Genomic DNA, 17084 nt, shown 5'->3' on the forward strand with positions numbered 1-17084 from the left:
TGAGAAGGCTGGAAGAGAGCGAAGTTATCCTCCATCACTCTTCCTGTTCCTCCCAGGAAGGCTCTCATGGCCATGCCTCTGTTCACTGGGATTATAGACATGAGCAGGCGCCCAGCTTGCTTGTTACAGACACGCTGGGCTCAAACTAAAAGTCAACTCTGACCTCACCACCGAACCATCTCTCTAGCTTCCTGTTCTAAATGAAGCTTAAGAATACATGTCAAGAGCACACACCGGTGGCAAACTTGAGGACACCCTTCAAATACCACATTAGTTACAGCATCACTCACCTGGGCAGAGAACAAATCACAATCCAAGCAGGGCTGAGCCAACAGAACAAACCTATCCAAGGCCCTTACAATTCCTTTAAAATGTATTTACTTATTACTATTTTGGTCCATCTGTTGGTGTGTGCAAGTAGGGAGGTCTGTCTTCACCTTCCAGTGTAGGTACTGGGGGTCAAACTCAGGTCAGGTAGCCACTCGGATAGGCCTGGGTCATAAATTCTCACGTAGCATTCTAGCACCCAGTTTTTAGTAGTGTAGACACGATCATCTTCTGGTCTCTTTTGGTTAGGCCAGCTGCCTGATCCCAGCATCACTGGCACAGCTCTTAGGGTCTAGGCTAAGGAAGGGGTCCTGTGAAGTCTGCCCCTGAGTTGTTAGAGCACATGCTCTCAGGTCTGGCTAGGCCACTTGGGCTCAGCCATTTCGGTCCGTATCACAGGCCCAGCTTCCATAACCAAGGCCAATCAAGTCTCAGAGAAAACAGGTTAAAATACGTTTCAATACCTACAACCTCTGCTCATCTGCCCAGGCTTTCCGAGAGCAGACATGTGTGCAGCTTTTCTAATTCTCTCTCTCTCTCTCTTTTTTTTTTTGTACCAGAATAAGTTTGGAAGTTTGAAGCAGAGAAAAGAGGAAAAATTATCAGCATATACTTCTAGGTTCTGCCAGACAGTCTTTTATTACATCATAAAAGCAACACTAGGCACTAGATCTTGCAAAATATGCTCTGACCAACTTTCTGAAATTAAAAATGCATAACCACATCTGTAAGATTTTTTTTTTTTTTTAAAGATTTATTTATTTATTATATGAAAGTACACTGTAGCTGTCTTCAGACACCCATATGAGGGCATCGATCTCATTGTAGATGGTCGTGAGCCACCATGTGGTTGCTAGGATTTGAACTCATGACCTCTAGAAGAGCAGTCAGTGCTCTTAGCCGCTGAGCCATCTCACCAGCCCACACATCTGTAAGATTTTTAATGAACAAAAAAGTTAAATACAAACTTTCATATGCAAAATAGATGACTGTAAACCTGGCAACCTCAGAGCCAAGTACTAAATCTCTCTGCAAAGGCTCAGTGGGGCTGGTGCAGGACATGCTGATGAGCCAAGAACTTAATTTCAGCTTTATATATATATATTAAAAAAAAAAACTCTGAGGAAAAATAGGCTTAAATTGAGGAGCATCTTCTGAAATAGACAGTTCAGACCAGCCCTTACCATTGTGAGGCTCATACTCACCAGACCTAGGATTTAACCTTTATGGTCACAGTTACTTTGAATCCAGTTTCAAGAGGAAGCCAAGCTATTTCAGTTCTAGAAAAGAAAGTCTCTAAGATGAGCACGCCCTGTTTTGAGGACGCACAGACTGTATTCCTTGGCCACAATTCCACAAACTGTGCCCATGTCATAGCATCAGACTCTCTAAAAGGCATCCAGATCTCTACAACAGCGTCGTCATTTCTTCTGGCATTTTCAAGCCTTAAAAGAGAGAACCTAAACCGTGTGTTGGCAGTTCCCACTCCAGCATTAGAGAAGCTATCGAACACCTCCTTCCTCCCCCTGCTGATATCTCTCTGCAGCAGGGAGTGGCAGTTTGATTAACATTCTTTTCAGAAATAAATAGTCCAAACAAATTATTTATAGCTAATTATAAAAGAGCAGTGGGAAAAGGGCACTGCCCAGGTTTGCAAATGAGTGAATACATGTGAACACAGAGAGAACAATTCATATAACAAATCCTGCATTTCCCACATTCATATGGAAATAACGCTTTAAAACAAAACACATTAATTAGCATTTGTTCTTGTATGGGATAAACAGTCCAGGGCTCTGAGCAGGCACAGCCTTACAAACAGGGTTGCAAGCAGCCCCTCCACACCTCTAGTCAGGGCCACTGAGGAGAGGCCTTCATGCACTCTTGAGAGCTCAGTACCTGTGAGAGAAGAGAAATGATCAGGGACTTTTTAACCCACAATGCATGAGGTATATGGAAACATCCATGAAAGAACCACCAGCAGCGAGAAGACCAGGCGGGGCATTGTCACAGCAACTGCTGGTGAAGGATTTCCCACACCATCTTCTTCCGGAAGAGAGGCATCTGGTGCTGAAAAGAACCACAATAGTGTTATACATTTCCGTGCACAGCATGGCAGCCTTTAGGTGTCGTAAATAAAACAATGCACGTCCTCTACATGAGCTTCACATTTTACACCATGCACAGGTTTCTAAAGCACCGTGGGATTTATTTCTAGTCAAGGAGGCCTTCTTGAATCTTCTTCACTACATCTCTAGGGCTGGGATTATGGCTATGTGTCACTGTGTTTGATAAAGGCTTTTTGTTTATTTTGTTTGCTTGAGAAGGATCTTGCTAAACAGCTTAAGCTAGCTGTGACCACGAGCTTCTAGTTCCCCAAGCTCCACGGTTCTGGGATGACAAGTGCCACACACCTAGTCTATACACATATAGCAGGGCATTAATTACTCTACATGTGCACACATACTTACATGCTAAGAAAAGCCAAAGCTGGATACAGAATCATATACTACAGGACAGGAGTGAAAACAAAAGCTGGACACAGAGTCACATACTACAGGACAAGAGTGAAGACGTGCACAATAACAGAAATGTCCAAGCAGCGGTGCAACAGGGAACTTTTTTTATATTCTAAATGAACATCATTCAAAAAAACAGTTTGTTTTTATATTAAAAAGTGACTTTAGAGCAAGACAGTATGCCTCTGTGGCAGAGGTCTTGCCTAGTATTTATGAGGCCCTGTTTTCAATTTAAATGACTTTTATTTAAAAGGTGAAAAACAAAACAAATCTACAATTTTATTTCTGTTCTACCATAATCAATTTTGTTCCAAAAGCTGCTTATTCCCATGAAATCTCCTGTCACACACAGAAAAATCAACTCCTTGCTATTTATATTAGCTGGCTGTGGTGGCACACACCTATGATCACAACACATTAGAAAGCAGCTAAGATATGAAGATCATGAGTCTGAGGCTAGTTTGTCTCCACAGTGTCCCTGTATCAGTAAAATAAAACCAGAGACTAGGCTAGGAAAGGGAGAGAGACAAAGTGCTTTCATGGAGAATCACTGGCATGGTTTCGGAGCAACAAAACGAAAAACACCCAAAACTGTAACTCAGACACCCACCCCCACGCTTGATAAAATTTAAGTTCCAGCTGGGTGGTGGGGGTCCGCACCTTTAATCCCAGCACTGGGAAAGCAGAGGTAGGCAGATCTCTGAGTCTGAAGACAGCCTTGGCTACACAGAGAACCCTTGTCTCAAAAAATCAAAACTGAAGTTCACATCTTTGCCCTACGCATGGTGCACTACTATAAACAGGTGGGCCTATCTCCATATTATAAATTACTGAGTTTTTGGAGGATATGTATGGCAAAAATCTTAATTGAAAAAAAAAACCACTGGGTTTCTTTTTTCCTTTTTTTTTTTTTTTTTTTGAGACACAGTCTTGCTATGGTTGGCCCAGCACTTACTATGCAAACTTGGCTGGCCTGACACTCACAAACCCTCCTCCAATGTCTGCCTCCCTAGTGCTGGGATTAGAGGTATGCACCACCATGCCCAGTAAAACAGGACATTTACTCCTAGTAAAACAGCTGAGACTAATCAGTAGTGAGTACTTTCTTTGAGACTGGAAAGATGAATTCACCAGTTTACTTCCTGTTCCTCCAGTTCCTCCAAAGCATTTAGTTCTACTGTTCAATAAGCAGTTTGTCTGGCAGTCAGGAGCTATCAAATAAAGGTCTACGAATAAGAAATCGTTTTAACTGGAATCAACTCTGGCTGTACAAAGATTAGGCGCACTGTCAAACAGAACTGTAAAAGTTTCTGATGTACCTTGCAGAAAGGAAAGACCATTCATTCCTGCTTCCATCTTGGACTCGGTGAGTCCTCACAGGCCCAGCTTCCCCCTGCTGTCATCTATTCTCACACGCCTCTTTCTAGCTAAAAGTAACAGTAACACACATGAACCAATCAAAAATGGAGTTCAAGGACAAGCAACTTATCCCACTGGTCATTAGAAGCAGGACAAACCCGAGAATACGTGCTACAACAGAGCACGCAGGACACTGCTTCTGGCTAGAGTGGGCCTTACCCAAGGTTCTTAGCAACAGTACTGTTCACTTGAAGAGCCTGAAGTGTACCAGGCACTGCCAAAGTGCAGTACCAACTAGTGCACAAGAAGCAGCCTGGACTCACCTGAGTAAATGTGATAGGTTTGTCCCTAGAAATATAATCTGCATATTTACAAGTAAACATTCCACAGTCACTCCCATTCAACTGTTGAGGAATCTCCTAAAACCAAACAAACAGAAAAGAAGAAGAGGTAAAATATCATTATAGACATCCTTAGTTTCTTTCTAAACAGACTGTGGAAAGCAGCATGATAAAGGTCGATAAATCTGCTGTTGCACAAACAGAGCACACACAAGCACAACTGCTCTTACTCTTTGTGGTATAAAACCCTAACTATGGTACAGTGCGTGAGACCCACAGAAACATCTCACAGAGAAAGAGGTGAGAGCTCTGCTAAAAAGCAGAACAAACCCACCACACATGGTGAGGGCTGAGAAGAGAATCGACATCTGCTTTATTCCAAGAATATTAGTGACTATTCCTGTGTGACTCCTGACAGCAGAGCAGGGCTGTCTCTGACTCTGTTCCCTGCCCTTGGGACCCTTTCCTACTACTGGGCTGCCTTGCCTAGCCTCAGTATGAGGAGATGCTCTTGATACCAAGGCTGGTGGAATCCATGGGAGGCACCCCCTTTTCTAAAGAGAAAGGGAGGACAGGTGGATGGAGTGGGGTGAGTAGGAGGGAAAGACTACTGGAAGAAGGGGGGGGGAACTGCAGTCTGTAGGTAAAATAACTAATTAATTAAAAATTACTATTGACATTTCAAAAGTATTACCAACTTTAAAAAGGGATTAAGAAAGGGTCAATCAGAAAGATATGAAACACAGGAATCTACTTCAATACTGCAGAAATTACATACTCTTAAGAAGCAGGACAAGTGCCTGCTGCTAAGAATCCCTACAGTTTCAAGTGAAATGAGAAAGCCATCTCACCGGGTGATGGTGGCGGTGGCGCACACCTTTAATCCCAGCACTTGGGAGGCAGAGGCAGGCGGATTTCTGAGTTCGAGGCCAGCCTGGTCTACAGAGTGAGTTCCAGGACAGCCAGGGCTACACAGAAAAACCCTGTCTTGAAAAACAAAAACAACAACAACAAAAATTAAAGAAAAGAAAGAAAAAAAAAAGAGAGAAAAAAGAGGTTGTAATCAACTAAGATCATGCCTTGAGGGTTAGTCCTGTCCTTGAGGCAGAAACACAATTAGGAACGTTAGAAGATAAACCTATATGGAATAAGCTGTGTGCCCAGGCCTGTATCATCCCAGTCTTGGCTATTAGACATAAGGGATATAAGAGAACAAGAATACGGGAAGGCTTACTCCACTGCTGAATCTCACACTGGATGACAACAGCTTCCCTTTGGTTCCCAAATGCATTTACAATTGGGAAAGGGAAGGGAGCATGTCCACCACACATACATGTACTGGGGTCTCACACGCACACCACACAGTAGTAGACTTTAGGAAAGGGTGTGAAGGAAGAAAGAGGAGGGAAGGTGTTCAGTCTGAGCAGTGAGACAGCCCAGCATCACTCACCTGCGGCTTCATGCTGTAGTGGGTCCACTCTAGGAGATTGAGATCTGTATTTCTTTTGGTCTTGCTTTCATCCTGCAAATAATGACTAAAGAAAACAAGAACAAAAAATGAATGTATCAATGAAGGCCCAGGAAACCATCCACTGTGATTATAAAAAGGACTTTGTGATATTTAGAAGGGATGTCATTCTCAAATCTGGATCTATTTGTCTTTTTAGAAATGTAACTTTTACTTTTTAGGTTTTCCTTTCCTGATAGTAAAAAATATACATGTTAAAAGATATCATACTTGGGCTAGAGAGATAGCACAGAGGTTAAGAGCACTGACTGTTCTTCCAGAGGTCCAGAGTTCAATTCCAAGCAACCACATGGTGGCTCCCAACCATCTGTAATGGGATCTGATGCCCTCTTCTGGTGTGTCTGAAGAGAGCAATGGTGAATACATAAAATAAATCTTGGGGAAAAAAAAAAAAAAAAAAAAAGATGCCGGGCAGTGGTACCACATGCCTTTAATCCCAGCACTTGGGAGGCAGAGGCAGGTGGATTTCTGAGTTCGAGGCTAGCCTGGTCTACAGAGTGAGTTCCAGGACAGCCAGAGCTACACAGAGAAACCCTGTCTTGAAAAAACAAAACAAAACAAAAAAGCAAAACCCTGACAACAGACACTGGAAGTTTTTAGTTTCTCTACCATCTCTCTAATACAACTGAAGAATTCATCACGAATCCCAGGCTTTTCAAGCTATTCCATAAGAAGAAAGCAAAGGAAGAAACACTTCCAAGTCAAAGGCAGATAAAGACACGAGGTGGGGATAGAGGAGATTAACTAACTTCCCTGATAAATTTAAGCACAAGACAAAATACTTGCAAACTGAAGTCAAGAACACACCAAAAAGACCATTCATGGTGACTAAGTTGTCCAGGCAATTTGATCAGAGATGCAGGAAAGGTTCAACATGTGTAACTCAATGTTCTAAATTACATGAATGGACTCAAGGACAGACATCTCATGGACATCTTTATAGATATTAAAAACAACCCTGACAAAACACAACACTACTTCATGTTAAAGGTTCTAAAGAAGCTTGGATTAGGGGGAAAATATTTGTTTGCTTGTTTTTCAAGAAAAATTTAATTCTCTATTATAAGAACAAGTAAACTCTTAGTAAAGAATTTAGTATCTCCTATTAAATATTTCTTCTCTTAAACTTTTTGTCTAAGATAACCATAAAAGAGCTACACTAAAATATTTAAGAAAAAGAAAAATGAATTGTTAGCTTCTTTTTTTTATTAGTTGAGAATTTTGTACATGTATTTTGACCATATTCATGTCTGTCCCCCAACTCCTCCCCCTTCTCCCTGCCCTCCCAACTCTGTATCCACTTTTATTAAAACAAACAAAACCAGCTTGTCCATTTTGCTACCAATAAACTTTTGGGTATGTGACCTTCTTCTAGTAAATGGTCCAACCTGGGGAGAGGGAGTTACACCTCTAAGACAACGGAACTCTCAGTAACAGGTCTTTGTAAGCTGATGTAACACATCTGTTCATCCTTACTAAAGTTAAAAGCAGAAGCTGCAGTTGCTGCAGTTGCCAAAGGTTTGAGACAGTGTCTTAGGATTATCATTGATGTGATGAAACATGATGACCAAAAATGACCGAGGGAAGAAAGGGTTTATCTGGCTTAAACTTCCATATCATAGTCCATCATTCAAAGAAGTCAGGACAGGAAATCAAGCAAGGCAGGAATACTTAGCATGAAAGTCACCATGACACGGGTCCACGTGACTAAAGATGGCAGCCACAAAGCTATGACAACAGCAGAAGGTTTTAATGTTCAATAGCCAGAATCAAATGTATGTTGCCAGGTGAATGAATGAGGCAGCAGTGGCTGCTTCACCGTAGCCTTGGTTCTGAATACACAGCACATGTTCTCTGCACCGTGAGTGCCCACCCACCAATGCTACCGAGTCACCTCACCTCAGACTGGAGACTATTGTACATTATGAACCACAGAACTATACAGTTTTCTGCTCCACAGAAACAAATTTGTCGCCTTTAGTCCCAACACTTGGGAGGCAGAGGCAGCCAGATCTCTGTGAGTTCAAGGACAGCCTGGTCTACAGAGTGAGTTCCAGGACAGCCAGGGCTACACAGAGAAATCCTGTCTTGAAAAACTAACCCCCCCCCAAAAAAAAGAAAGAAAAAAGAAACAAATTTGTCTAATTAGAGAAAACAAATTTTTACTATTTTCTTTAGCATGAAAGTATCAAATGAATATACCTCTAGATAATAGCTCTAGACTATATTATGTTAAAATGTCTGATTTTAATAATTGCAGTTTGGAGCTGGGTGTGGTGGTGCACATCTTTGATCCCAGTACTAGGGAAGGCAGAGGTAGGTGGATCTCTGTGAGTTCGAGGCCAGCTTTGTCTACACAGCAAGTCCGGACAGCCAGGGCTTGGGCTCTGTTACACAAAGAATCCCTGTATCAAGAAAACAAAAAGTAAAACAATAAAATTGCTGTTTGGGGTCAGAAAGATGGTTCAGCTGGTAAAGGTGCTTCTGCCAACCCTGACCACTTAAGTTCAATTCCCAGGACCCACTTTTCTTTTTCTTTTTTTCTTTTTTTTTTGGGGGGGGGGGGTTTCAAGACAGGGTTTCTCTGTATAGCCCAGGCTGTCCTGGAACTCACTCTGTAGACCAGGCTGGCCTATGCCTCCCAAGTGCTGGGATTAAAGGCGTGCGCCACCAGCGCCCGGCCAGGACCCACTTTTCATTAGACAATGTTTATACACTATTTTATGTGCTTATGTACATAGGGAGACATAGGAGGTTTTCAGGTGAAAAGGGAAGAAGCCCTGCTCTACACCACCCATCTATACTTGTTTGCCCTGCTGACTGTCAGACCCACTATCATGACAGCAGAATACTATGTCCAAATAACAATTACTAATAATGGGCCCAAAAGGCAAAAATAACAATGCAAAGGCGAGTGTGGACACACATAAGACAGATTCCCTTCCTACTTTGGGATAGAGCACAGTCCACACAGGTTGGCGCTAAATGCCAGTGGTTGTAGATACTAATGTGGAATATATACTTCACATACTGAGGACTACTGTATTTGGAATATTTTCCTGCATAAACCACACACTTTAAAAATGTCCCTGAGTTTTATGAAATGAGCCCCACCGTCAGAAAACACAGGCATGAGTTGGCATCAGGATTATAGGCCAAGATTCCTTGGCTAATAATTTTTCAGGACACTCAGAATACCAATTCCAAGGAAATCTAATTTCAACCATGATTCTAGAGGATGTGCCTTACCCTGAAACACCTGCAGATTTGTTTTCCATGATCCATAAACACAATTCCATAAATACAAGAGATTATCCAATAGAGGAATAACAGAACAGAGTGAGATTTTCAGACTTTACTTACAGAAGAATCTCACAGATCCTGTGGCCTTTCTGTCCCATAGAATCCAGATATTTAAGACACTTTTTTCTTAGGTCCATCACCTATAATGGGAAAAGGCAAAATCCTTAGACAGACGTTTGTTTTATTTTACTGAGTCTTACAGTCTTACAATGTAGCCCAACCTAGCCTTGAATTCCACATCTTCCTCTCTGCCTCCTAAGAACTAGGATCAGAGGCGTGTATACCATACCATGTCAGAAACACTGTAAACATTAATAGCAGCAAGATTTTATTTCTAAAAATAAAAGCATCTTTAAATGTTTAACACATGTAGCAATACATGAAACAGACTTAGAAACTTTAGCTGTGATAAAATATCATAGATGTCGTGAGATTAATAGAACAGGTTCTAATTTTTATACAAAGGCCTAGAAATTTCTCACCAAGTATTAGTAATCTTTCTAGTATTGGATCCACCTCTCCTCCCCCCTGCACTTTTCCACACCCTCACACTGAGAGAGGACATTGTGGAGTTTGCCTTTCACTCACTGCAAGTGAGAGCAGGCTTCGTTGTAGAGAAAAAACGTCTCAGGGGTTGATCCCCAGAATAATAAAGGAGAGAAGGAAAAGAGCTGGGGACAGAGGAAAGGGGGACAGAAGGGGAAGGAGAAAAGAAGAGGAGGAGAAGTCTAAATCCAAACTCCAACAGGGACTCCTCTTAACTCACCACCAGGCTCCAATGTACCTTCCGATGAATAGGTACCAGAACAAGTTCTTGTTCGAAGAGATTCACCCCTTTGGTCCATCTTTTCACTGCTTGGTAACCTCCAGATTTTAACTTAGGATAGAAGAATGTACTGAATGCGTGAAGTGCTGGATAGCCTTGCTTTTTACTCCTTTCCACTAAAAGATTCATATAAAAATTAATGACCTGTAAAATATCAAAAGACTATAATGTGGAACATGACAAATACATTACAAAATTAAATTCCTATATGAATCGGAAAGTGAGATGCTTAGGGATAAAGCAGTTCATGCAAGAAGTTCATGAAACAACTGTTCAGTACAAATGAGCCAGGCAAAGAAGGATGAAGGACCATGAGCTGAACTCCTCAGCAGCATGCTTGCCTAGTTCATGCAAGACCCTGGATCCAATTCCCAGTACAGACCACCTCCCTAACAGAAGCCAGCAAGTCATATGACTAAAATTTTGAAGCATGTGAATGACAGTTCTATGCAATAATGAAAAGCCATATGCAAGTGTTATGCAGAAAAATGCACTGTTAACTATAGGACTACATCTAAAATATACCTCAATTTGGACATACTTCCCAGAAGGAGAAATGCCAAAATATTTATGGAACTTTTGAGCAATAATTTCTTCAAAAATTTTCAAATATAAAGTGTTTTTCAAAAGCTTTATAATAAGCATATTTATACTTATATTTACAAATGACAGTATTTTCTTGTAACTAGGCTGGTGACATAGGGACAGGGAGCAAATGGGAGAAAATTCAAAGACAGAAGAGTTGGTTAAAGAGCCAACTGAAGCAGTCGTAGTAACTAAGCTAGCTTTTGTAGAATATGTATGGTACAGGTAACAAATGGGGTGACTATTTATAGTTATCTCTTGCTATGGCTTAAACACACACATCAATCAAACACTCTAAGACTTATTTTTAATTATGTGTATATATGTGGGTCTATGCACATGAGTACAGGTTCACGTGCAGGCATAGATCCTCTGGAGCTGCAGTCCCAGGCTGGGAAGCAAGCAAGGATCCCGTGAAGAGCAAGCACTCTTAACTGTAGCACCATCTTTTGTCCTTGCTCTAAGATCCTTATAAAGGACCTACTCCTCAGCATGAGAACAGTGGGCAAGGACCCTCATGAGCACCCCACCCCCACAGAGGAGGCTAGCACCAAGAGAAGCTGAAGGAGAGAACACCGTGGTCCTTTTCCCTTCCTGTGTGAGGGCTCAGCACCACTTCCCATTGCTGTACCAACATGAGACAGGGAAGCTACAGGCTCTGTAGCCATCTGTAGTCGGTTGGGGACTGGGGAGGTGTCTCACTACGTAGCACTGGCTGGCCTGGAATTCAGTATGTACTATGAACAGAGGTCTGCCTGCCTTTGCCTCCTGAGTTCTCTTGATATTTTTAAAGCATGTGCCACCACACCCATCACAATGAATTTTTAATGCTATGCTTTGCTTTGAAAATTACTAGTCAGGGGATGCACACCCCACAGGGACAGTGTTTGCACAAGATCTTCCGTTCAATCTCTGGTATGGAAGAACAACAAAACAAACAACACCTGGGGTAGTTGTTTGTTACTTAGGAGGATGAGGTGAGTGAGGAGGATCACAACAGGGGTCAGGGCCCGTCTGAGCTATGTAAGATAGGCCAGCCTGGACAAGTTAGTGGAAACTTGTCTCTCTCTCTCTCTCTTTTTTTTTTTTTGGTTTTTTGAGACAGGGTTTCTCTGTGTAGCCCTAGCTGTCCTGGAACTCACTCTGTAGACCAGGCTGGCCTCGAACTAAAAAACCCGCCTGCCTCTGCCTCCCAAGTGCTGGGATTAAAGGCGTGTGCCACCACTGCCCGGCGGGAAATTTGTCTCAAAATAAAAAGCTAAAGGGGAAAAAAAAAAGAGGATGAGGACATAGCTCAGAACAGAGAGAGAACTTGATTGTTGAACATGGAAGACCCTTGGTCCATTTCCCAGCAAAAACAGAAATTGAAGTTACTTTCCCAAAGCCCTTCCCAGCAGGCAGAGGTCACTGATTACAGACAGAGACACTAAGCAGAGTGACAGGCAGAGCAGGAAAGGAAGAAGACTGACCTCATCATTGAGCCAGTGATAGTTCTTTAAGGTCTGGATATCTCCTCGGGTGATTCGCAACTTGAAAGCGCTGCTCAAAATCTCATCTGGTGGGCCGTGGCCCAGGGCATTACTGATTTCCTTTTCCATGTCCTGAATTAGACGATGCTACATTAGCATAGAACCGCTATCAGGTATGGAAAGACTCAGGCTGAAAAAAGCCTTTCATCTCAGCAATACCTGATGATCTTTGAGAAAAACCACTATTCAACATCTACGAAACCTCAGTGTAAGAACATTCAAATTTACAACTGTAAAACAGTCTTAATAAGTTGGATGGTGGTGGCGCACGCCTTTGATCCCAGCACTTGGGAGGCAGAGGCAGGCGGATCTCTTGAGTTCAAGGCCAGTCTGGTCTTCAGTGAATTCTAGAACAGCCAGGAGAAACTAAGAAACCTACACAAGAAACCCTGTCTCAAAAAACTAAAATGAGGACAAAAACGAAAACCAAACCAGTCTTAATAATGGCTATCTCCTTGAATTATTTTAAAGATTTATGCAGCTAGATGTATATTTAGCTTATGAACCCAATCAAAATTATTTCCATTATTGTTTTTCTCCTTTGCACACAAGTTTGTTATCTTATGGCTTGATCTCTCTACCTGACATGGTTAGCCTTTGTGTTCATCTCGACAGGACCCAGAATTACAAGAATTACAAGTAGGGATTATCTAATCTGGTTGCCCTGTAGATACACCTGTGGAGTTTGTCTTAATTAACCAACTGATGTAGGGGACCCAGCAGAGCCTGAGTCTGAGCAAGTAAGTGGTCATGCACCCTTGCATGGATGTGATGTGCCCAGCTGAAACATAGACCTCACACCTGGAAATGTGAGCTGCAGGAAGCTCTTTCCCCTAAGACACTTTGTGTCAGGTCATGTTATCATGGCAGGGCAAAGGAAGCTACAAGAACTTCATGTGCAGTGTACTGTAAGCATTGGAGACATCTATGCTAAGTGAGAACCCTCCACACACACCAGGATAACAGGGTTCTTGATTCAGTATGAAGAATCCCATTTATTTATTTATTTATTTATTTATTTATTTATTTTTGGTTTGGTTTTTCGAGACAGGGTTTCTCTGTGTAGCCCTGGGGGTCCTGGAACTCACTCTGTAGACCAGGCTAGCCTCAAACTCTCGAACTCAGAAATCCGCCTGCCTCTGCCTCCCAAGTGCTGGGATTAAAGAATCAATTTTAAAATAAGAATTTTAACTTCTATGAGGCTCACGGCAAGAGGATCTCATGAATGTTAGACCAACCTGGGCTAAATAACCACTTATACCCAGTTTCAAAAACAGAAAAAAACTGAAAAACTAAAATCAACCAACCAACCAACAACCAAAAACAAAACAAAACAAAACAAAACAACAAAAAAAAAACCCAGCCAAAACCAACTGTACTTGTTCCATCAGGCCACCCTCACACAGACCTGAATGACCAATAGAAACAACATAAGCAGACCTGGAGGTTTTCTTTTTTTTCTTTTTCTTTCTTTTTTTTTAGTTTTTCGAGACAGGGTTTCTCTGTGTAGTCCTGGCTGTCCTAGAACTCACTCTGTAGACCAGGCTGGCCCCGAACTCAGAAATCCACCTGTCTCTGCCTCCCAAGTGCTGGGATTAAAGGCATGCGCCACCACCGCCCGGCTTTCTTTTGTGTTTTTAAACTTAATATATTCCTTATCTGGAGAAATTTCTCAAAACAAAGCTGCACTTACATTTAGAGGAGCTGTGGCTAGTCTGAAATAGCTATCTAACTCCGACCCACACAAAGAACTGTACCTCTGTAAGTTCAAAGAGATCTTCTGTTCTTCTGTCCTTCTCTTTGCTTGAGAAGTTCTTCTCCTTTGCCTCAAGCACTGATATTTTCCTTCTGAGTAAGCCATTGCTTCCACTGCCCAGGCGAAGGCGAGCAGACACTTCTTCTGACAGATCAGGCTCCATTTGGTGTCCTCTTGTCTGACCAAAAGAATTTCAACATTGACAATGCTTGATTTTGTACATATAATGCAACAGTTTGCACAGAATATAAAACACTGAAGAAGTTAGGGAAGAAGCTAATTGTTCTCTAGTTTTAACTCCACCATGGAATTCAACATTGGATGGTGAATACATGCATAAAGATATTCTGGACAGTGAAAGTTAAGACCCCATGTGACACACCATGGCTTCCATTCCAAGTAGCTTCTCTCCGGCACAGCCCACTGACATGCAGACTTTGGGTCCAGTCAGTTTTTGTTTGTAACTTTTTTTTAAGGTTTATAATTTTTTTTAAAAAGATGTAAAAGTCTGGCATTAACTTGAAGAGAGACAATGACTAAGATTTAGCAGCTGTCCTGATGGTGAAACAGACTCAGCCTGCCTGCCCTGGTAAAGGTGAACATAAGCTTCAGAGTTAAACACAGGCCCACAGCGCAATGAGTTACAAACAAACACCATTCCTCTGGAACTAGCAAGAAAACCATTTTCAGTTCCTATCCCATTCTAAAATGTAGTTAAAACATGTTTGTAAAGTTTAGAAAGGTACACGGCATGGCGTACAGAACATCACACAGAGGAGTCTTAGTCAAAGTCATCCTGTGTTAGTTAAAGCTGCTTTTATTATTCATTCTTTTTTCTGTATAGGGGTTGGAGCCTAAGACCTTTAACATGCTAGACAAACACTCTAGCACTGAACTACAGTCTACTCCTCTATTTCATGTGTATACTGTAGAAAACAAAGTACTGTAGGAAATACACTGAACAGGTAGTTATCACCAATGGCCACTAATTAAATCATGCATACATAGTGAAAGCCTCTACAAGGACCGGAGATGAGGACAAGGAATGGAGCTTGGTGGTAAAGCACTTGCCTGCAGATACAAAACCGATACCTTACAAGTTTGTTAGGAAATTGATTTAGAAACAGAACTTTGGAGTAGAGCTACAGTCTCAAGACACCAGTGAGCTTCCTTCATTCTTTCTGACTGCATGGTAGTTCCCATCCACTCCTTCCTCATTTTATAAAAAGACTAGCTCTCCCTCACTGTAAGATGACTACAAATGTAAAAGCTTCTTCCATAAAATCTAGACTGGCTTAACTGTCTAGATTTGGTCCTCCCTGAGTGCTAAGATTATGAGCATTCTGTTTTGACAAAATGGACAATAAATGATAATTAAACACAAAAGAGTCCATCTGGAATCACTGGAAACAGAGAACATTAGATAAGGGGATGTTTTAAGACCACCTTTGTAATTCTATGTAAATAAAATGTAAGTAACAAAGTTTCAGTTGCATTTAATTAAGAAATATATTTCTGTACGGGGTGTGGTGGTACACATCTGTAATCCCAGCAGAGGGTTAATTAATTAATCAGGAGGCTGAGGCAGGTGGATCTCCACAAGTTTGAGGCCAGTCTAGTCTATATAGCAAGGCTGCATAGTAAGACCATGGGGGGGTGGGGACTGAGATGAATTGAGATTGATTTCTGCCAGATATTAAATGTTTAACAAAATAACCTTATTATTAAAAACCTGAACATGCCTACAGAGAAACTGAAACACTGATTCTAATACTTACATTAAAAGTAGACTGGGTAGTGGTGGCACACACCTTTAGTCTGAGTACTTGGGAGGTAGACGTCTATGAATTCGAGGCCAGCCTCGTCTACAGAGCTAGTTTTAGGATAGCCAGGGCTACACTTCCTTGTTTCCTGTGGCATCAAAATGTCAGTCCAGTGACAAGGCAAATCTACCATTTACCAAGGGCTTCTACTTACACCTTCCTTTTCAAATCGGAGTCCCACCACCTTCTCTGTATCAGCTTTTCCTTTTGAATACCTGGGGAGGAAACCATTACAGATTTACAGAGTTCTGCTGTTTAATGTGGTACATATTAGTTTCATAAGTAACATTTATTAAACTGATGATAGTGGCGCACATCTGTAATCCCAGAACCCAGGGAAGCAGAGACAGGAAGACAAGCAGTTCAAGGTTACATAATGAGTTTGGGGCTAGCCTGGGCTAAATGAGACTGTCTCAAACCTTTTTTTTTATTATTTTAAAATTACGATTTATTAATCTCTAAACAAAAATGGTCTTGAGAGTGCTGGCACTGCTCTGTCTCTGCTTCCTGGCCTGGCATAAACAAACCATATCATTCTAATGCTTTTCTCAGCATGACAGAGTGACTTCTCTAAAACTGTGAGCTAAAATAAACCCTTCCTCCCTTACGTTGTTTGTGTCAGGCATTTTAGCAGCAATAGAACGGAACTAACATGAAAAACAAATGCTAAAAAAGTGGGGTTGCTGTTGTGACCATCCTCTCTGTGGCTCTTACAGCGTTGGAACTAGTCTGAGGAAGACTATGGGGGAAGACATCAGATCTAGATTAAAGAGAGACACTCTAGAAGGCTGTAATGGGAGAACTTAATGGGAGGTTCTGACAGGTGCTGAGAAGACCAGAATGTGAGGAGAAACACAGTCACTAGACAGTACTTGTTAGGTTCAGACAGGGCAATGATACTACTAGGTAAAAAAGGCTCCATTTTCTCTGCAACCTGAAGCCTTACCTGAGAGCATCTTAAAAGAGGATGGCATGCAGGAAGAGGTGGTCTATGCCTGTAAACTCTGCACTCAGTGGGCAGAGGAGGGAGGATCAGGAGTACAGTTCACTCTTACTTACAGAGTAAAATCCTCTCAAAAGACTGGGAAAAGGGGGCTGAGGAGGCAGATGAGTTGTTAAAATACCGAGTTTGGTCCAGTATCCATGTAAAAGCTGTGTGCAATAGCACATTCGTACTGTAGGCTGAGG

General features: G+C 41.8%; 1 protein-coding gene across 3 annotated transcripts in view; it reads right to left on the reverse strand.

Annotated features, from left to right (window-relative positions):
- Positions 1-1255: 1255 nt before the first annotated feature.
- Senp2 (SUMO specific peptidase 2) overlaps positions 1256-17084 on the reverse strand; it is a 36016-nt gene continuing 20187 nt past the window's right edge. For 2 of the 3 annotated variants that reach the window (XM_028779696.1, XM_028779698.1), the window contains 8 exons: positions 16051-16111; positions 14075-14251; positions 12258-12404; positions 10144-10347; positions 9438-9517; positions 5997-6081; positions 4529-4624; positions 1256-2397 (listed from right to left, as the gene is read on the reverse strand). In XM_028779696.1, the coding sequence (XP_028635529.1) occupies positions 2335-2397; positions 4529-4624; positions 5997-6081; positions 9438-9517; positions 10144-10347; positions 12258-12404; positions 14075-14251; positions 16051-16111 (913 nt within the window). In that variant the 3' untranslated portion in view covers positions 1256-2334. The remainder of the gene's footprint in view (positions 2398-4528; positions 4625-5996; positions 6082-9437; positions 9518-10143; positions 10348-12257; positions 12405-14074; positions 14252-16050; positions 16112-17084) is intronic. The other variant, XM_028779697.1, reaches the window with a different exon arrangement.

This window comes from Grammomys surdaster, unplaced genomic scaffold (genome assembly GCF_004785775.1).
Source record: "Grammomys surdaster isolate TR1022 unplaced genomic scaffold, NIH_TR_1.0 361, whole genome shotgun sequence".
In the NCBI taxonomy this organism is placed as follows: Eukaryota; Metazoa; Chordata; class Mammalia; order Rodentia; family Muridae; genus Grammomys; species Grammomys surdaster.